The 22,454-nt window shown below is 48.3% G+C and overlaps 1 protein-coding gene across 17 annotated transcripts in view; it reads right to left on the reverse strand.

Annotated features, from left to right (window-relative positions):
• The window catches only part of LOC140427048 (organic cation/carnitine transporter 2-like), a 271,913-nt gene that overhangs the window by 58,976 nt on the left and 190,483 nt on the right, over positions 1 to 22,454 (reverse strand). For 13 of the 17 annotated variants that reach the window (XR_011948375.1, XR_011948374.1, XM_072512482.1 and 10 more), the window contains one exon: positions 4,817 to 4,892. The exons of 3 other annotated variants lie outside the window; for them this stretch is intronic. Coding sequence is in view for 12 of the 14 variants with exons in the window: in XM_072512482.1 (XP_072368583.1) it covers positions 4,817 to 4,892 (76 nt within the window). In the remaining 2 variants the exon portion in view is untranslated. Of the gene's footprint in view, positions 1 to 4,239; positions 4,893 to 22,454 lie in introns of those variants that run through there. One more of the 17 variants, XM_072512486.1, reaches the window with a different exon arrangement.

The raw sequence follows: 22,454 nt of genomic DNA on the forward strand, positions 1-22,454 counted from the left end.
TTTTGTTGAATCACGTCCATTCTCCTGGTTTTGAATCATAAATATCTTTTAATAAAGGATGCTTGGAAATTAGAATCTATAAAGAGCCATCTGCTATTCAATAAAAAACCCACAGTCAATGAAACATGTATTTGAGGGGTGGTGGAGAGTTTGTCAGAGGGTGTGGTGGTAACTTGGGTGGTGGGAAGTGTCGTCATGTGTGGGGGTTGGCCAGAGGGTAGAAGGATTGGATGGTCAGGTTGTTCAGACGTGCCAGGGGGGTGAAGTTGGGATTGGGTGGCAGCCAGGATGCTCAGCGGGTTGGTCATGGGAGTAGTCAGGGTAGTCCAGTGGGATGATTGGGGAGGTGGCATGGGGTAAGTAGTATAGTTGCCAGGTTGTAGGAGTGGTTTTAATCCTTCTAACTTTTCCTGGGGAGCTATGATGTAAAGAGAGCCAGAATGGTCTGAGCTCTCCGATTTGAATCAGAGTTTCGGATGGTTCCCAGTGCAGATTCCCCACCAGAAGATGAAACTGCCAAGGCAAGTCCCGTGCAGTCCTCACATGAAAACGCCAGGGGGCGCCCCGAGCCATTTTCCAGTGTACTTCCTGGGTACAACACTCCTAGAGAACAGATATCTTGTCCTCTGTTGCATTTTTATCTCTTCTTTTTTACCCAGCCTACGTGGCAATCAAAATGGTCTTTATACCGAAGTTTTTTTTTAAACTTCACACAAAAAAATACGGAATCTAGATCTTACCACTAGCTCAGTCAACAAGCCCCTCATTAACTAATTCCTTTCCACTGAGTTAATATGGATTACTATAGGAATAGAAAGAACGGTTTGTGATACCACATGGGATTCAACATTAGCAGACAAAAGCATATCTATGTGTAACCAAACAATTGTAATAAAATGAATAACAGTAGTATTTGCAGAGTGACCAACACCTGAGCAATAACTTATATATGGAATGCAGATATGTTCCTGTGTGGTGCTTAATTTAATTTGAGTTGGATTTCATTTATCAGTCAACCCCATGTACTTGAATTGAAGATTTCAGTTTCTACTCACACACAAGGTGAATTCACTCAAAAACAGACAACTTGAAACTCGCTCTATTATGGTCACATGAATCTGATCAAAATATTAAGAAATAGACCATTCAGCTTCTTGAATTCTAGTCATTCAGCCTCACCATGGCTGATTTATACCCTAACTGCTCTTCACCGATCTGGGTTGCACGTGATGGTCTGGATTCTCTATTGGCCGATGTCGGTATCCGATAAGGCGGAAAGTAGAGTGTCGGCTGAAAAACGGGATCAGTGCCGGGTGCCAATCCCGTTCCGATGCTTCAGTCTCCCGCCGGGGGAAGCAGTGAGTTACATGCTCAGTGCCGGTGGCACCATGCAAATAGGTGATTTTCATCAAATTGCATATGATTAATGGGCTGGAAGCCGGAATCTCCACTGGGGAATAGCTTGGTGGCAAGGGCGTTAATTTGGGGTTTCCCCTTGGAAACGGGGTGCCCTGGTCGAGACCCTCATCGCTGCCCCAAATCATTTAAACCGCCCCTGTAGCTTCAATTTACAGGCTCCTGGCTGTTGAAACAGCTGACTGTTGACAGTATCCTGCAAATGCTCTGATCCACAACCAGGCTGCCCTTCTGGAAACCCTAACAATATCATCAAGGGGATGGGTGTGATCAGGCTCAATCGCCAGCCCACCAGGTGTTGCCATTGCTCAATGCACTTTTCAGAATTACAGTCCACAGAAAGTGAAATGAAATGAAAATCGCTTATTGTCACAAGTAGGCTTCAATGAAGTTACTGTGAAAAGCCCCTAGTCGCCACATTCCGGCGCCTGTTCAGGAAGGCTGGTACGGGAATTGAACCGTGCTGCTGGTCTGATTTAAAAGCCAGTGATTTAGCCCAGTGTGCTAAACCAGCAATGAGCCAGTCAAGCAAGCAGGAGATTAGCAGAGCTCACCCCAAACAAAGGACACATACATTGTGGCCATTGGAACCCACACTGGCACATAGCCCCTCTCAGAGTAAACGTCTCACCAGTGACACTGTCAGCAAGCCCACCCCTGAGGATCACAAGATATCTCCAACCCCTGTCTGTCCACCGCACCCCTGATCCCATCCATCCCATGCCAGCCAGAAAACCTGACCAGCTCCCTGTCACAACTTGTGCTCAAAACCCAAGACCCACATAATACTGTGATGCACGATCAGTGACCACTAAAGCGAGGTTGTAGTCCAACTGAAGGCTTTAATAAGCTAGATGTTTCCCCCAGCAGCTCAGGTACAGAATGAAGGCTGCTGGGGCGGCACGGGCACTTATATCCCGCCTAGCAGGGCAGAGCCACCATACATCCTAACCAATAGAAAGCATACAGTTTCCACCAATGGTGCTCCAGCCTATCAGGTACCGTAATACCTCTAATACCACACACTGTAGCTAAGGTCCCAGCAAAAGCACATATCCCTCGCTCACCCCCATCTGGAGGACCTGCCCATATACCAGGCTCTTAGGATGGAGGTGAATGGCTCCACAGTATGAACGTGTCCACCACAAAACCAGTTGCCACCCTCCTGGCAGGGTAGCAGAAGGCTCACCCAGTGAGAATACCCACAGTAGACCCCATTAGGAGAAACAGGACCGGGGCAGCAAAGCCTATTGCTAAGACCTGTTGTAGCAGCCATTGGTACCCCTGTTGGCAGGGACGGATGGTGAAGGTAGAGGCTCCCCACATCACAGGCACGGTGCCAGTCACTAATGGGGAGAGGGTTGCGCAGGGCGGACTACATCATGTCGAAAGGGCGGCGCAGTAGTATAACTCAGGATGACCGGGTAACCTGGTGGCACTGGATGGTCGAGGGAATACTTGTCTTGCTGACATTCTCTGTTTCTGTTTCTCTTCCTTCCCCCCCCCCCCCCCCCCCCCCCCGCCCCGCCCCCCGATTTCGGATTATAGCCGGCAATGAGCACCAGGCTCAGCCCAGGGAGGATCCTACACAAGAGGAGCCTGCCTCAGGGGAGCAGGTCCAACCAGTGCGGCTCAGTGCTGGCTATCCAAGAGGCCGAGGAAGAGGTGTGAAGGAGGCATGCATCAGGCCACGTGTATATCGTCGGAGTCAGTTCTTCAAGGAGTTGCCGGGCGGTATGACCAAGCCGGAGACCCATTATAATGATGCTCACAAAGCAAACAGGAGCATCATCGAACGGTGCATCAGCATGCTCAAGATGCGCTTCCGATGCCTGGACCATTCTGGGGGGAAATCCAATATAGCCCCCAGTGGGTCTCAAGCATCATGGTGGCCTGCTGCATCTTTCATAACATGGTGCAGCAACGGGTCGATGTGCAGGAGGAGGAAGAACGCCAGGCCTTCTCTGATGAGGAGGGCAAGGATAGTCTCCAGGAAGACCCGACCATGGAGCCTGAACTGGCTCGGCAGGCTGCCCAATGTGGAGTTCAGGGCCGCGCACCTGGGACAACCTCATCACCTCTCAATTTACCAATTAGGAGACCTGGCCAGCAGCAGCTCCACTGCCCTGTCCCACCTCTCCTCACCCCCTCCCCCCATTTCAAACCCCACCATTCCTACACAAAATCCACCTTCCCCCGAGACTCTCAACCCTCTCTCTCCCCCTTAGTCCATCTACCCCTCTCTCTCCCCCTTAGTCCATCTACCCCTCCTCCCTCCCTTAATCCATCCACCCCTCCCCTCTTACTTATTTCATCCACCCCTTCTCTGTCCCCTAGTCCATCTGCCCATTCTCTCCCTTAGTCATTCACTCCACCTTCCCCTAGCCTATTGCCCATCCCACTACCACAGCTCCCACTCAGAGTGTCACAGCAGCATCACCACAGGGTGTTGGCCCTGGGTTGGCAGTATCAGTGGGCTTATCCACAGGACGGAGGATGATGATGTGGCTCGCTGTGAGATGAGTGCTGCTGTTCCTCATTGTCTGACAAATCTCCTGCCTTTATGATAATATATTCTCCAGCCGGATGATGGCTGCATGTTTGCTGGCGATTCCTGCTCACGGGTCCAAATAAGTTGGTTGGAGATTTGTGACATTTGGATAAAAGCCTAGTATTGGGTGCCAAACGTCCTCCTATTTTAGGTGGTATGTTTCACTTAAAATGAAATTCGGGTTTCATCGGACCATGAGTACCATTTTAGGTTGCAACTGGCCAGAGTATGTGCTGTGCACAGACAGTTCAATGCAGATGGGAACCAATGAGTTCCAGCCAAGTTAAGTCTTTATTATTTTTGTTAAATACCAAGCAGTAGGAAAACTCCTCCCAGTTTGACTGAACTAATGAGCTGTTGCTGCCACGGGACAGCATATGGTGTGATTCTGGCCCAACTCCCAGGACCTTGCTAGTGGACAGGGCAGCCCATTAATGGGAGACTAAGCTGATGAACAGCATCAGAACACCTTTTGTGTTCTTCACAGTAGCTGCTGGATGTTATTGAGGTCAGCACCTCGGGTGATCGGTCAGCCTGCCTGCCTGGTCTGTTGTCCAAAGATAAAATCCAACCCATAATACATTTGTTGTCCAAACTGTGGCACTGTGTAGTGTGTTACACGAGAACACATTCTTGATTCCGAACGGAAGTGAGAATATGTAGGAAACCTAAAATAGTGCAGCATCCGATTTATCTAAGTACTTGACAGTAACCCCCGAGTACCTCGATTGCCAAGTATATTTCAATAGAACATAATGTTAGTCTGTTACATAAACAATATCCTGTCCATTTCTTCAATGCTGCTGATCTGGGGCCAAGGCTGGGTTAAATTTCCTCCTTTATACTGACCACCACATTTGCTTCTCCACTCGTTTCATTGATGTTGAATTGATTGTGATTTCTGTCATTGCTTCTACATTTGAACCTGCAACCAAATCAAAATCAGTGTCATTATTCCCAGACACATTTCACTGGATAGATACATTTGTTTATTTCATACCAGATTGCTTTTATTTCCATAATTCAAAGATGTTTGGTATCAGCTGGGATGTCACTGAAGCTGGTGCTGTTAAATTTGTATCTGTGAAATTTATATCTTTCAATCAATCTCGGGTTGATCAGGGAAGTCAATCTCAACTCAAGTGGGCAGGGGACACAAGCAAAACTACTTACATTCAACAATCAATGGACAGGTGGAGTGGAAAATGTGTTAGGCATATGGTGATGGTTGTCATAATATACACCAGTGTATCATGGTGCAGACACACACTGATGGACACAGTGGGACCAATCAACACACACAACGCCGCAGCCAATCACCAGTGAGAGCACATGCACTATAAAGACAGGGGACAGGAGAGTTCCTGCTCATTCGAGTAGCAGCTAGCTAGGAGCACAGAGCTCACAACCTGCAACACAGACATTCACCATGTGCTGAGTGCATCGACTGGTTAGGACAAGGCAAAGGTCTTTAGTTAAAGCTGGTATCGTATTTACCCACAGTTCAAGTATGTTTAAATAGTTAACCTTTTAATAAAATAGTGTTGCACTACTTCAAGTGTTGGTGACCTATATGTGATCCAGAACACCCAACACCTCATGATACCAGGTGTGGTTGCATACTAGCACTTCTTAGACCTACCTGCAAGTGATCTGCCTTCCGCCAGCATTCCGTCATTCTGCAACATGGACAACATCAGCCCGCAGCCGCCGCTCCGCATCGCCGGCAACCTCGGGGCCAACTGGATGATTTTCAAACAGCGCTTCCAGCTCTACCTCGAAGCCACAGACAGGGAGGGCGCCTCAGACACCAGAAAGATTGCTCTTCCCCTCTCCACGGCCGGGGACCATGCCATCCATATTTTCAACTCTCACATTTGCAGATGACGAAGACAAGACGAAGTTCAAGACAGTTCTCCTCAAATTTGACACTCACTGCAGCGTAGAGGTGAATGAAAGTTTCGAACGCTACGTGTTCCATCAGCGTTTTCAGGGCAAGGACTAACCTTTCCAATCCTTTTTAATGCACCTCTGCATCCTTGCGCAATCTTGCAGCTATGGGCCCGCCTCCGACTCCATGATACGCGAACAGATCGTTTTCGGTGTTCAGTCAGACCCCCTACGTCAGCAGCTCCTCAAAGTAAAGCAACTCACCCGAGCGACCGCCATCGAGACCTGTGTCCTAAATGAAAATGCCACCAGTCGGTACTCCCATATACAAGCGGCTGAAATGGCTTGGCAAGGCCCCATGAGGCGGAACGGGTCCAAGTGATTGAACACCTCCAGGGCCTCAGCCTGGATGAGGTCGGCCATTTTGCGTGCTTTTCGCGGACTCCCGCGCTTGTACGCACCAAACGAGGGGATGGCGACATGGAGGAACGTAATGTGCAGGCGCGCACCACGCCGCGCGGTGGTGCAGCAAACGTGCTGACGTCACGACGTGCGGCAACTGTGGCTCCGCCCATTTAAAGCTGCAATGCCCCGCAAAATCTCGACAATGCCTACGATGTGGAAGACTTGGCCACTATGCTGCCTGCTGTCGAGCAGCTCAGCCTTCCAATTCATATCGCTTCAGCCAGCCTCGCAGGAATGTTCGGGCAATTCAACCCACGGTCATCAAGTCCGATTCCAACCTCCCACACAGCAGTGACACCGAGGACCCGAAGGCGCCTTCGAGTCAGTATCGTAACGAAAAACAGGCTGTCCCCGAAGCAAAGACACCAGCCGCTGTTGGGATACAGCATCGATCCAGACGATGAGTGGTGTGCTACCCTGATGGTCAACCAGAATTCGTCGCCCACCTCAGAGACTTGATTTGTTAACTTTGCACTAATGGACTCTCTGGTCTGTCTGTTCTTCCGTTTAATCGTTCAAGTGGTTTGTTTATAGTGTTCATCTCGCCATTTGTGTGACACCCTGTTTTTTCTGCACCAGGCACCTTCCCATGTAAATAGCTTAGTTTTATGTACATGGTCCTGTAAATATTTGCACACGTAGTCAGGGACATTCACCACACACTATTTATTGTCACGCAGACACATTTTTTTTTTAATCTAAAAGGGGGGGGGATGTCATAATATACACCAGTATATCATGGTGCAGACACACACTGATGGACACACAGTGGGACCAATCAACATACACAACACCGCAGCCAATCACCAGTGAGAGCACACGCACTATAAAGACAGGGGACAGGAGAGTTCCCGCTCATTCGAGTAGCAGCTAGCTAGGAGCACAGAGCTCACAACCTGCAACACAGACATTCACCATGTGCTGAGTGCATCAACTGGTTAGGACAAGGCAAAGGTCTTTAGTTAAAGCTGGTATCATATTTACCCGCAGTTCAAGTATGTTTAAGTAGTTAACCTTTTAATAAAATAGTGTTGCACTACTTAAAGTGTTGGTGACCTGTATGTGATCCAGAACACCCAACACAATGGTGATGAGGATCAAACACCAGGGGCGTCATTCTCCGACCCCCCGCCGGGTCGGAGAATGGCCGTTGGCCGCCGTGAATTCCGCCCCCACCCCCACCGAAGTCTCTGGTACCGGAGATGGGGCGGGAATCAGGCCGCTCCGGTTGGCAGGACCCCCCGCTCAATTCTCCGGCCCGGATGGGCCGAAGTCCCGCCCAGAAATTGCCTGTCCCGCCGGCGTAAATCAAAGCTGGTATTTACCAGCGGGACCAGGTGGCGTGGGCGGGCTCCGGGGTCCTGGGGGGGGATGGGGGGCGCGGGGCGATCTGACCCCGGGGGGTGCCCCCACGGTGGCCTGGCCCGCGATCGGGGCCCACCAATCCGCGGGCGGGCCTGTGCCGTGGGGGCACTCTTTCCCTTCCGCCTCCGCCACGACCTCCACCATGGCGGAGGCGGAAGAGACTCTCCCCACTGCGCATGCGCGGGAAACCGTCGGCCGCCGCTGACGCTCCCGCGCATGCGCCGCATTTCCGCGCCAGCTGGCGGGGCAACAAACGCCATTTCCGCCAGCTGGCGGGGCGGAAATCCCTTCGGCGCCGGCCTAGCCCCTCAATGTTGGGGCTCGGCCCCCAAAGATGCGGAGCATTCCACACCTTTGGGCCGGCACGATGCCAGTCTGATTGGCGCCGTTTTTGGCGCCAGTCGCGCCGTTGGGGGAGAATTTCGCCCAGGATTCTGAGCAGCCTTTTCGGAACTCCCCAAATGACAACTCCAGTAAGAAACAAAGCAAAAAGAAAATCCTATAAATGGCCTTGTTTGGGAAGCTTGAACCTTTTGACGTGAATGTGGAGGATTGGCCCCAGTCTGCCGAACGCATGCGCTACTTCTTCTGCACCAATGACATAGAAGGGGATGACAGACATGAAGTAATCCTTCTGACAGCATGCGGGACCCTGACTTTCAACATTATTCAGTGTTTAACTTATCCCGTAGAACCTGACACTAAAACAAAGAACAATTACGATTGAAAGCCGTTGTAATCCTCCAGCGTTACCAATTCAACATAACTGGGGGAGGACCACTGGGCAACCAGTGACAGAATTCCTGGCTAGATGGGGCAGCACGGTGGCGCAGTGGTTCGTACTGCTGCCTCACGCCGCCGTGGTCCCAGGTTCGACCCCAACCTCGGGTCACTGTCCGTGTGGAGTTTGCACATTCTCCCAGTGTCTGCGTGGGTCTCACCCCACAACCCAAAGATGTGCAGGGTAGGTGGATTGGCCTCTTAATTGGAAAAAAGAATTGGGCACTTTAAATGTTTAAAAAAATTCCAGGCTAGATTAAGGAAGCTGGCCGAATACAGTGAGCTTGACCCATCCCTGACTAAGATGCTACGCGACTGACCAGTGTGTGGGATCATTGATGTCGCAATATCAAAAAGATTTTTCCGGCAGAACGCACACGAGATCTTGAAAGGGCTATAGAATTAGCACTCTCCTTGGAAAATGCCGAGAAAGGGGCCAAAGAACTCCAAGGGATGATGGACAGTAGCTTTCTCAAGCTGGGGAGTGGGGGGATCCCACTTTCAGAAAAGCCAGAATTCCAAGGGGAGGCTCCAACATGCACCGTTGCCTCACCCACCACTAACTCAACATTCAGCCAAGACATTGACATCTCAAAAGACTGCCAGATATCCCAGAAAGTTTCCCTGGAGGACGACAAGTGTCAGCCGCAAAGCTGCTGTGACTGTGGCCAAAGACAACGACTCAGGCAAGGCTGCCAGAATCAGCAGCGTGTGCGCCACCGAGGTCCAAAGTCAAAGCTACCTCAAACCGTGGCCAGCCCGTAGCAGATGAAATGATGCAACTAAACTGTTTAATCACCCCTAAGGTTGCCCCGATAAAGATAACACTCTTGGTGAACGGCCATTCCCTGGAAATGGAGGTGGATACGGGAGCTGCCATCTCTATCGTCTCCGGATGGGCATCTTGCCCCTGGGCCTGAGAGACACCAGGGCCAGGTTGACCTCCTATAATCTTGGAAGATTGGAGACCACTACGACCCCATGGACAGCAGATCCAACACCGTACCAAATACTTCAGGGCATGGCCAGTTCCATGCGCTTTACTTACCAAATTAGGGACCGAACTCAAGCGGTTAGAGAACCTCCGATAATACGACCAGTATATTTTGCATAGTAGGCTGCACCAGTCATCCACATCCTCAAGCCCAACAAGTCAGTCTGAGGACTATAAACTAATGTTTAATAAAGCTTCACATTTAGATAGGTACCCCATGCCTCACATAGGAAATCTATATACCAATTTGGCAGGGGGTCAACCCTTCACCAAACTGGATATGAGCCATGCCTACCTGCAGCTAGAACTAGACCAGCCATCCAGGAAGTACGTGACGATTAACAACCATAAGGGTTGATATGGATATACATGCCTGCCTTTCGGAGGCTCGTTGCCATGCGCCACATTTTAATGCATGATGGAGGATATTCTCCAAGAGCTACCCAAGGTGGCAGTCTACCTGGATTAGAACCAATTACAGACCAATCAGAGGCCACGGAAAAGAGCACTTAGAAAACCTGGAGTAGGTTTCAAGCCAATTTTCTGACTTGTTGTCCATCTCAAATGAGAAAAATGTGTGTATAGGCAGGTGAAGTGATCCACCTAGGTTACTGACATGATGATAAAGGCCTATACCCTGTTAAGGATAAAGTTAAGGCCATCAAAGAGGCACCGATACCGCAAAATACAACCAAATTAAAATCCTTCCTAGGCCTTGTAAACTACAATGGGAAATTTCTCAAATTTGCCCACTTTGTCACCCCTGCACACACTCTTTAAAAAAAACCACCAGAGGTTGTGGCAGATGCCGCAGGATGACACTTTCACAAAGGTGAAGCACCAGTTACTACCATCAAAAACATGGCTCATTACAACCCCAGAAGAGAACTGGAATTAACATTACTTGCCTCTCCATACGGAGGAGGGGCAGTCCATTCCCATTGATGGGAGAATGGTACACAGAGATTCATAGCATATGCATCCAGAACTTTGGGCAGACGCGGAAAGATAAAAAAAAGAAAGGATTGGCTATTTTTGAGGTGGAGGTTCCGCCATATATGTCTACAGCTGACTTTTCACAGTCGTAACGACCCTTTTCAAAGAGGACAAAGTGATTCCCCACATCTACTCGATTCGGACCCAACGTTGGGCATTATTGTTATGAATACTCTCTTGAGCACCGCACAGGAACACTCTGCCAACGTGAATGCCCAACGTCGCCTCCCACTACGCACAAGCTTGGCCCCTCCGCCAGTATTGGAAGATGTCTTCATGACCTTGAACTTCCTGGATACCTTGCCAGTATCCGCAAAGCAGGTTCAAGCATGGACCCAGAAGGATCCCACACTGGCAAAAGTGGGCCTTATGATCCTCAGTGACGGAATCTGAGGACATCCCACAGCTGACCTGAAGCCCATCCTCACTAAACAAGTGTAGAAGATGGCATCTTCCTGTTGGGAACCTGACTAGTTGCCCTTGCCCAGGTCGGCACCCAATCCTGTTGAAATAACACAATGGATACCCTGGGGTTTCCAAGATGAAAATACTTGCAAGGAGCTACGGCCTGTGGTTCGGGCTCGATACAGACACTGGGAATCTGTTGAAGCAGTGCTTCTTGTGCAAGGAAAACCAGAAATTCCACCTTCATCCTCTTTGCATGTGTGGGAATGGCCAGAACAACCATGGGTACGGGTGCATGTGGACTTCATTGGCCCGTTCTTGGAATGAATGTACCTGGTGTAGAACCATAGAATTTACAGTGCAGAAGGAGGCCACTCGGCCCATCGAGTCTGCACCGGCCCTTGGAAAGAGCACTCAAGCACACACCTCCTCCACCCCATCCCCCAACCCAGCAACCGCAATCAACCCTTTTTTGGACACCAAGGGCAATTTAGCATGGCCAATCCAGCTAACCCGCACATCTTTGGACTGTGGGAGGAAACCAGAGCACCCAGAGGAAACCCATGCACACACGGGGAGAACATGCAGACTCCACACAAACAGTGACCCAAGCCGGGAATCGAACCTGGGACCCTGGAGCTGTGAGGCAACTGTGCTAACCACTATGCTACCGTGCTGACAACTGGTCTACACCCAATCAAAATAGCTAGAAGTACATTGAATGTCCTCCACCACTTTTCATTCAACAATAGAAAAACGTCAGCAAAGTATATGCACCCATGACATACCAGAGGTCCTCGTATCCGATATTGGTATCCCCTTTACCAGTGGAGAGTTTCAAGCACTCATGACGTTGAATGCCTTTAAGCACATCTGAACGGCGCCATACCATCCAACATATCAGCTTGGCCGAACGGGCAGTTCAACATTCAAAACCGGAATGTAAAAACAGCCTGCTGGTTCCCTGGATACAAACGCGCCCAAGTTCCGCTTTGATCATAGAACCACGCCACACACAATGATGCGAGTCACACCAGCAGAATTGTTAATAGGACGATGGCAATGCACCAGGCTCAGCCTGCTGTTTCCCAACTTGAGGGGAAAGTTGGAGTCAAAGCCGGATATCCAAAAAAGGAACTACAACACCAGAATACCCGATAGGAGATAATGAATGGCTTAGATAGGGTGGATGTAGGGAAGTTGTTTCCATTAACAGGGGAGACTAGGACCCGGGGGCACAGCCTTAGAATAAAAGGGAGTCATTTTAGAACAGAGATGAGGAGAAATTTCTTCAGCCAGAGAGTGGTGGGTCTGTGGAATTCATTGCCACAGAGGGCGGTGGAGGCCAGGACGTTGAGTGTCTTTAAGACAGAAGTTGATAAATTCTTGATTTAGAGGAATTAAGGGCTATGGAGAGAGAGCGGGTAAATGGAGTTGAAATCAGCCATGATTGAATGGTGGAGTGGACTCGATGGGCCGAATGGCCTTACTTCCACTCCTATGTCTTATGGTCTTATGGTCTAGGACCTTCAGAACAGGAGATGCCGTCTATGTGCAAAAAACTTTGGAGATGGCATCCAATGGACCCCAGGAGCCATACTGTAAAAGACTGGCCTGGTTTCTTACAAAGTCAAAGTCCAAGGGAAGGCCGCAAGAAAAAAACCTGGACCACCTGAGAATCAGGAAATCCACTCCGGCCGAGACAATTTCAGCAGAGACAACGTCCTTGATGCCTGTTGCAACCATATCTGACAAGGGAACTCAGACTATGGGGGACCTGAGTGTCGATACCCGACAATGAAGATTCGGAGTCTTAACTTCATTTTATAATTTTTGCAACTGTTTTTAAGTTGCGGTCAGCCATTTCAGCTCGTTGTTTTAGTGTCTTCTCTAGAGCCTTAATTCATTTTGCTGAATTCTTTTCATGTTCAATATTTCCTAGTCTTTTTTGACATATTTTGGTTTTGCATTTCCTCCGAGAGGAATCCGTCCTGTTCTTACTGGTCACATTCATTTCACAGCTGGAACATTCATTTCTACTGGTCTTAACTTCAGCCAAACCCTTTTGACTTCACATTGTCAGGTCTGTCTCTGACGAAGTGTTTCCATTCTGCAATTTTGGTTGCCCTTCTTGTGCGATCTTTCATTGCCATCCTTCGGGGGTCTTTCATTTCCCTCCTTCTGGGATCTTCTGTTGCCTCCTCTTTGAGGTCTTCATTGCTCTCTATCACAGAGATGCTGTCTATCTGGGGATCTTCTCTAATTTTCCTGTCCATTTCCATTTGGTTCTTCTTGTGGTTGCCACTTTGTGCATTGACACTTTAAATGTATTGTCTCTTTAAGGATCATGGAAAATCTGGGCATAACCCATCCGCCAATTACCACAGTCATAAGGGGCTTTAGAATGGTACAGATCCTAAAGAGAATGATCAGGGCCTACGTCTTATGAATACCCCATGACAAGTATAAAGGGCTGAGAGTTGGACTTGGATTTTGTTTGTCACGTGTACCGAGGTACAGTGAAAAGTATTTTTCTGCGAACAGCTCAACAGATTAAGTACATGAAAAGAAAAGAAAATACATAATAGGGCAACACAAGGTAACTACAGAACACCAACATCAGGTGAAGCATACAGGGACGTAGTATTAATCTGGTCAATCAATAAGAGGGTCATTTAGGAGTCTGGTAACAGTGGGGAAGAAGCTGTTTCTGAACTGTTCGTGTGTGTTCTCAGACTTTTGGATCTCCTGCCCAATGCAGGAAGTTCCCCCGTTTGCCACGAGACTCATCCATTGAATCCACCAGCTTCAACCTCCATCATTTAGTTTATGGACACAATAGTAGGGGTCCCTTTATAAAGATCAAGCAGAGGATTCAAGAGTAAAAGAAAATATCCTCCATGCTACACTGCACATCTATGTTCCAGGAGCATCTCATCAGACCGGTGTTGTGGCTCAGGAGTACCTGGAAATCTCCCACACAGCGATGAAAAAGCAGGCAGATAAACATGCCAAAGCCAGAATATTTCAGCCCACAGACCATGTGGTAATGTTACAAACAATGCAGGATGAACCACTGGAGGCCCGGTTAAGTGACCTGTGCAGAGTGGAAAAGAGAATTGGTGAGGTACATTTTTAATGTATCAATATGTTGAAGCAGTGTCATGGCCCAGAAGAGGACAAAGAAGCACAAGCAGTCAGGACAAAGGAGGGTGAACGAGACAGCTGAGTTCAAGGTCGAGGGAGGCATGGACAATTTGTGAAACAAACCCCTTACTGTCCGGTTAGCTTAAACTTTAGGGCAATTAGACACCATGTTCTCCTATTTCAACTCAGAACAGAGGGGAGACCCGCTAATACCTAGTCAGTGTTTAAACAGGTCTGTAGGGACAAACCAGGGTGCACAACCCTAGCTGTACACAATGTGTACGTGGAGGTGACAAAATCCCTCCTGCCTATGTCCATAGAAACTAACCCAGGTTTGGGAAGAAATTCAGTACATACTGGAGCACAAGGTGATTGAAGCCAGTCAAAGCAGCCAGTGCTCTCCAGTGTGCTTGCTCCACCCAGTGGCCCAAGGCTCTGCATTGACTACAGAAGGCGTAATGCAGTGACCAGAGCTGACTTCTATCCAATTCCTTGCCTGGAAGATTGTATCAATGGAATAGGAAATGTTACTTCTATAACAAAAAAAGTTGTTAAAAGCATACTGGCAGGTTCCCTTAATGTGCTTTCAGCACCCTAGACAGCTTATTCTCATGCTACCACCTTCCAAAGACAGTGACTGGCCTACAAACTGTGTAATGTGCCTAGATGACATGTTAATATACAACAACATTGGGAAGGATCACCTAGACCTGCTAGAAAAACCTTTTCTGAAGGTTACAGTTGGTTGATGTAGTGGTCAATCTCACAAAGAACAGGTTAGGTCCACCTTTTAAAAAAAATCATTAACGGGGATGTGGGCATTGCTGGTTAGGCCAGCATTTATTGCCCATCCTTAGTTGCCCTTCAGTAGGCGGTGGTGAGTTCCCATCTTGAACCACTGCAGTCCTTCTGGTGTAGGTATACCCAATGTGCTGTTCCAGGATGTTGCCCCGGCGACATTGAAGGAACAGCGATATATTTCCAAGTCAGGGTGGTGAGAGAATTGGAGGGTGGTGGGGTGCCCAGGTACCTGCTGCTCTTGTACTTCTAGATGGTAGTGGTCATGGATTTGGAAGGTGTTGTCTAAGGAACTCTGATGAGTTACTGCAGTGCAGATGGTACACACTGCTGCCATGGTTCGTCGGTGGTGGAGGGTGTGAATGTTTGTGGCAGGAGGAGCAATAAAGCCACCTACTTTGTCCTGAATGGTGCTGAGCTTCTGGAGTGTTGTTGGAGCTGCACTCATTCAGGCAAGTGGAGAGTATTCCATTACACTCCGGACTTTTGCTTTGTAGATGGACAGGCTTTGCCGGGGGGGTATAATAAGTCCACGTAGGCAGAAATCCCTTCACCAGAATCTCTTTCATTAACAAAGCCAACAGCAGTATGACCATGTGCATTCAGCTTCCTGTCTACACTGGGAGTGCACAGGATCTGACACTCCCTGTTATATACAAAGAAGGGGTTCCCTGATTGGCCGACTAATCAGGGAACTTGTACTCCAATTGGCCAATGTCAAAGTCATTACACCCCCTTCCCCAAAGTCAGAGGAACCCCAGTGGCTCTCGTGACTCACGGGTCTCTTTCTTAGTTTCTGCGCTGGGTCCGGATCCTCCACTTCAGCCTCCGACACGGGGGGGGGGGGGAAGTATAACAGCCAGGCACCCTTCTTTTCCAATGAGAACGCCTGAGGGGCGGTTTGCCCTCTTCCTCCGGCGGCAGGGGACAGCCGCGACTTCATCCATGATGTCCATATCAGAGTCCGATGTCCTCACCAGTGGTGCCGGAGAGGCGTGAACTAGGCTGTATGGGAGGACTCACCATGGTCCTCGTTATACTGGTCTGAGTCAGCTCCGGGGGAGAAAACGAATCCGAGGCCCGCACCTGATCCAGATGCTTTTTTACTACTTGTTCTCCCACACATCTGCTACAACACAGGTCCTGTCCTGGCTTTGACCATTCCTGCTACCCATGTGGGGCCATTTGCATAATTTCTGACCCATACCTTTACACCCGTGCTGAACGGTCTTTCTCGGCGATTGTTATGGGCCCTGCATTGGACCTCTTGGTGCCGTTCTACTCTTCCGCCTAAATATGGGAATAGTAGGCTCCGACGGGTTCAGAGTAGTCCACGAGTAGCTCCTCCGGTGCTATTCCCGTTGTGGTGTGTGGGATTGTCCTATAGTTGAGTAGCCAGCGCGATAGTTTAGTGTCTACTGATGCTGTTGACTGCTTTTTCACCACGACTCTAGAAGGTTCTCTCCGCCAACCCATTTGATGCCGGGTGGTATGGTGCCGTCCTTATGTGCCAAATGCTGTTCAACTTCATGAATTTTGTGAACCCCTGGTTGGTGAAAACGATCCATTGTCTGAAACGAACACTTGCGGGATACCATGTGTTGCAAATGAGGTGCAATGTTTTTTGATGGTTGCTTTTGTATTTGCCGAGTGCATTTTGTAGACAGTCAGCCATTTGGAATGGGTGTCTACTATCACAAAAAACATGGAATCCATAAACGGGCCCGCATAATTGACATGAAGTCACGACCATGGTCTACCCGGCCATTCCCATGGGTGCAGCAGAGCTGCCGGTGGCACCTTCTGCCCTTGTTGGCATTCTTGGCACCGACCTACCAATGCCATTATGTCTGTGTCCAGGCCCAGCCACAGCTCCTCACCAGCGTCTTCATTGTTGAGCCTCCAGGTGCCCATGATGTAGTTCGGCTAGTATTACTCAACGGCCCTGACTTGGAACTATTACTCATGCTCCCCATAGCAGTATCCCGTCTGCTCTCTTCTGCTCCAGTGTGGGTGGAATTCCACCTGGACTGGCCTTTCCATCAACTGTTAGCACCATGTATTTTATTTTTGCTAAAACTGGGTCCCTTTGTGGCCACAAACGAATATTTAGTGCGGCCACCGGAAGGATGTCCAGGAAATGTAGTGTCATCACCTATTCTGGGATGTCCGGTAATGGCAGCCTGCTTAGTGAGTCGGCGTTTGCCACCCGGGTCCCGGCTGGTCCTCAGTTGATATCGGTACGCTGCCAGTAGTAGGGCCCAGCGTTGGATCTGGGCTGAAGCTATCGGTGGCACTGCTTTGTCTTCTTTCATCAAGCCCAACGATGGCTTGAGGTCTGTGATTATCGTGAATTTCCGCCCATACAAGTACTGGTGAAATTTCTGCACCGCGAAGATTAGAGCCAACCCTTTTTTCCCCAATTTGGGCGCACTTTCTCTCTGCTGTTGCCAAAGTCCTAGAGGTTAACCCCAAAGGCCGGTCCTGTCCATTTTGCCCTGTGTGCCAGAACTGCCATATGGAGAGGCGTCGCAAGTGAGCACCAACACTTTCCTGGGGTCATAGTGTGCCAAGACATTTTCGGAGGAGAGGTGGTGTTTGAAAGCCTTCTTGAAAGCCCTGTCCTGGCAGGCGGACCATTCCCAGGCTTACCCCTATTTTAGTAATTGGTATAGGGGTCCAAGATGGAAGCCCTGTTCTGTATGAACTTTCCTTAGTATGTCACCAGTCCTAAAAATGATCTTAACTCCTGGATTGTGGTGAGGGCCGGGGCATCTTTTATCGCCCTCACCCGATCCTCCAAAGGGTGTAGCCTTGACTTGTCAACGTTGTATCCCAGATAAGTTATTTGAGGTGCTAGAAAAACACATTTCTCCCTCATTTCAGCATGCCTGCTGCTGAAAACCCCTAAGGACTTAAGTCAGAATTTGCAGGTGTTCTGTCCTTGTTTTTCCCATAATGAGGACGTCGTCCAGGGAAATGGCGAGCTGTGGTAACCCTTGTAATATATTCACCATCATCCTCTGGAATATCGCACAGGCTGACGATACCAAAGGGTCATCTTGTGTTCTGAATAAGGCCCGACAGTGTGTTGATCTTTGAGAATTTTTGTGACTCTTCATCCAGCTTTAGCTGTAGGTAAGCGTGGATCATGTCCAGTTGAGAATAAGTCTCCTAACAGTTTTGCATACAAGTCCTCAATCCGGGGAATTAGGTATTTGTCCAGTTGTGATCAGCGATTAATCATTTGTTTGAAGTCTCCACAAAGGAGGACCAAGCCATCCGGCTTAAGAATAGGCACCTCGGTGCCACCCATTCTGCAAACTGGTTTTATTATTCCTTCACACTCCAATCTCTTGATTTCAGACTCTCCCTAATGCCAAGGGTACCGGTTGGGCTTTGTAGAATTTTGGGACTGCCTCTGGATCTCCATGTAATGTCACCTTTGCTCCCTTTATTGTTTGGAGCCCTTCACGGAAAACCATTGGGTATCTAGAACATAGAACATTACAGCGCAGTACAGGCCCTTCGGCCCTCGATGTTCGCCGACCTGTGAAATCACTCTAAAGCCCATCTACACTATTCTCTTATCATCCATATGTCTATCCAATGACCATTTGAATGCCCTTAGTGTGTGCGCGAGTCCACTACTGTTGCAGGCAGGGCATTCCACGCCCTTACTACCTCTGACATCTGTCCGATATCTATCTCCCCTCAATTTAAAGCTATGTCCCCTTGTGCTAGACATCACCATCTGAGGAAAAAGGCTCTCACTGTCCACCTTATCCAATCCTCTGATCATTTTGTATGCCTCAATTAAGTCACCTCTTAACCTTCTTCTCTCTAACGAAAACAGCCTCAAGTCCCTCAGCCTTTCCTCATAAGATTTTCCCTCCATACCAGGCAACATTCTGGTAAATCTCCTCTGCACCCTTTCCAATGCTTCCACATCCTTCCTGTAATGTGGCGACCAGAATTGCACGCAATACTCCAAATACGGCCGCACCAGAGTTTTGTACAGATGCAGCATGACCTCATGGCTCCGAAACTCAATCCCTCTACCAATAAAAGCTAACACACTATACGCCTTCTTAACAACCCTCTCAACCTGGGTGGCAACTTTCAGGGATCAATGTACATGGACAGTGAGACCTCTCTGCCCATCCACTTACCATTAGCCCAGTACTCTGTCTTCCTGTTATTCCTTCCAAAATGAATCACCTCACACTTCTCTACATTAAACTCCATTTGCCACCTCTCAGCCCAGTGCTGCAGCTTATCTATGTCCCTCTGTAACATCCTTCCGCACTGTCCACAACTCCACCGATTTTAGTGCCATCTGCAAATTTATTCACTCATCCTTCTACATCCTCCTCCAGGTCATTTATAAAAATGACAAACAGGAGTGGCCCCAAAACAGATCCTTGTGGTACACCACTAGTAACTGGACTTCCAGTCTGAACATTTCCCATCAACCATCACCCTTTGTCATCTTCCAGCTAGCCAATTTCTGATCCAAACTGCTAAATCACCCTGAATCCCATGCCTCCGCATTTCCTGCAGTAGCCTACCATGGGGAACCTTATCAAACGCTTTACTGAAATCCATATACACCACATCAACTGCTTTACCCTCATCCACCTGTTTGGTCACCTTCTCAAAGAACTCAATAAGGTTTGTGAGGCACGACCCACCCTTCACAAAACCATGTTGACTATGTCTAATTAAATTATTCCTTTCCAGATGATTATACATCCTATCTCTTATAAACCTTACCAAGGTTTTGCCCACAACAGAAGTAAGGCTCACTGGTCTATAGTTACCGGGGTTGTCTCTACTTCCCTTCTTGAACAAGGGGACAACATTTGCTAACCTCCAGTCTTCTGGCACTATTCCTGTGGACAAAGATGACTTTAAGATCAAAGCCTAAGGCTCAGCAATCTCCTCCCTAGCTTCAGAGAATCCTAGGATAAATCCCATCCGGCCCAGGGGACTTATCCATTTTTACACTTTCCAGAATTGCTAACACCTCCTCCTTATGAACCTCAAGCCCTTCTAGTCTAGTATCCTGAATTTCAGTATTCTCCTCGCCAACACTATCTTTTTCCTGTGTGAATACTGACGAAAAATATTCATTTAGCACCTCTCCTATCTCCTCGGACTCCACACACAACTTCCCGCTACTGTCCTTGACTGGCCCTACTCTTACCCGAGTCATTCTTTTATTCCTGACATATCTATAGAAAGCTTTAGGGTTATCCTTGATCCTACCTGCCAAAGATGTCTCATGTCCCCTACTGGCTCTTCTTAGCTCTCTCTTTAGGTCCTTCCTAGCTAACTTGTAACTCTCGAGCACCCTAACTGAACCTTCATGTCTCATCTTTACATAAGCCTCCTTCTTCCTCTTGACAAGTGTTTCCACTGCTTTAGTAAACCACGGTTCCCTTGCTCAATCACTTCCTCCCTGCCTGACAGGTACATACTTATCAAGGACACGCAGTAGCTGTTCCTTGAACAAGTTCCACATTTCCATCGTGCCCATCCCCTGCAGTTTTCCTCTCCATCCGATGCATCCCAAGTCTTGCCTCATCGCATCATAATTGCCTTTCCCCCAGATAGAACTCTTGCCCTGCGGTATATACCTATCCCTTTCCATCACTAAAGTAAACGTAATCGAATTGTGCTCACTATCACCAAAGTGCTCACCTACCTCCAAATCGAACACCTGTCCTGGTTCATTACCCAGTACCAAATCCAAAATGGCCTCGCCTCTCGTTGGTCTATCTACATACTGTGTCATGAAACCCTCCTGCACACATTGGACAAAAACAGACCCATCTAAAGTACTCAGGCGACCATTTTCCAGCTGGAAAATGTATACCCAATCCAGGTGGATCTCTTTTAGCCTGTTTTGTCCCAATAAGCTTGGTCCCGAACCTTCCACTACCATTAAAGGCAGCCTAAGCAGTTGCTCTTCATAAGCCACAGGTACATGTGTCGTGCCTAACACTCAGTGGTTCCCCTGTGTATCTCCTCAGTTTTGCCGAGGTCCTAGTTAGATACAAGGGTTGGAATCCAGTGCGAATATTAAATACTGTTTCCCCTATCATTGATACAGCTGCTCCAGTGTCGACCTCCATTAATGTTGGACGTCCGTTCAGCCTTATGGTTAATTTAATGGGTCTTGATTTAACCATTGTTACACAATTTAGTTGTTCCTCATCAGAAGTAGGTGGGGCTTTCAAGGTGTGCATTCTGCTGTACCCCAGCCTACTTGTCCTTGTCCGAAGTGTTAGTTTTGGACTTCTATTTTTCTTCACTGGCTCCGAAATCTGGCAACAACTACAATTTCTTGCCGGGCAGAAGTCTGCAGGGGCTGCTGTCTGTCTGGTCCTAATATTTCCTTGCTTGGGAGAGGTTCTGCGAGTGGGCCTGGGTTCCTTAGTTTCCAAGTCATTTCTGAGGATGGCTATGCAGTTGTCTATCCCCCAGCAGTAGTCCCTTAACTCAGTTGCACTAGTGTGGGCATCTACCTCCATCAGAGTACCTTGTAACTCATGTGCTCCGCTGGCTGCTTTTTCCAAGGACAAAGCCAGCTGCAGTGTCTGTTTGCAATACAGCTCGGCCTTTGCTAGCAGATATTTTTGTATTGCTAAATTGTTTATTCTGCACACCAACCAGTCTCAGAGCATCGCATTTAGCATCAGGCCAAATTTGCAAGCCTTTGCTGATCGCCTTAATCTTCTTATAAATTAGAGAATTACTCCCCAGTGTCTCAGAATGCGGAGTAAAACCAGTACCTTCGCAGGATCAGAGTTGGCTTAGGGTCAGAGTACTCTTTTACTTAGACCTGGTTTTCCTGTCCAGTACCTCCAGAAAAGTGAGGCTGCTCAAAATGGCAAAAGCCATCGGCCCACACACGGTGAGCAGAATGACCTGTTGCTGTTCATCCGGAACTATTATCATTCTCCCTGAAAAAGTACTTCATCCGCTCTACATATTGGGCCCAGTCTTCCACTGCAGGGTCAAAAGAACCCAACTTCCCAAATAAGGGCATTTTGCCTGTCAGAAGCTTACCCTCAATATGTGGCTGCTGATAATGAGAAGGTTCCTTCGGGTCATTCATTTTTCCTCATCATCACTGGAGGCAGAGGTTCCATCACCAAAATCCCTTTTATTAACAAAACCAACAGCAGTACAACAGGGTGCATTCCACTTGCTGCCTACACTGGGAGTGCAGAGGAATTGACACTCACTGTTATATACTAAGAAAGGGGTTCCTTGATTGGCCCACTAATCAGGGAACTCGTATTCCAATTGGCCAATCTCAAAGGCCTGGTCTAAGTCATTACAGGGGGTCAGGAGGGAGTTACATGCCGTAGATTTCTAGCCTTTGACCTGTCCTGGTAACCACAGTATTAACCTAGAGTATGTTGTGGGGTGAGTGTTACCCAGCAAGTAAGTAAGTAAAGTCACCACAGTTCCAGATGAATTTTGTAAGGGCCACAAAGAATCCAGCACCAGTTTTAAGGATACAAAATAATAAAGTTTATTTACTATAACAATATATACATAACAGTAGCAGTAACTTCCCTTGCTACCTTCTCCTTCCTGCTGGTTCTTGAACTGGCCAGCTTATTTATACTA

This window comes from Scyliorhinus torazame, chromosome 7, assembly GCF_047496885.1.
Source record: "Scyliorhinus torazame isolate Kashiwa2021f chromosome 7, sScyTor2.1, whole genome shotgun sequence".
Taxonomy (NCBI): Eukaryota; Metazoa; Chordata; class Chondrichthyes; order Carcharhiniformes; family Scyliorhinidae; genus Scyliorhinus; species Scyliorhinus torazame.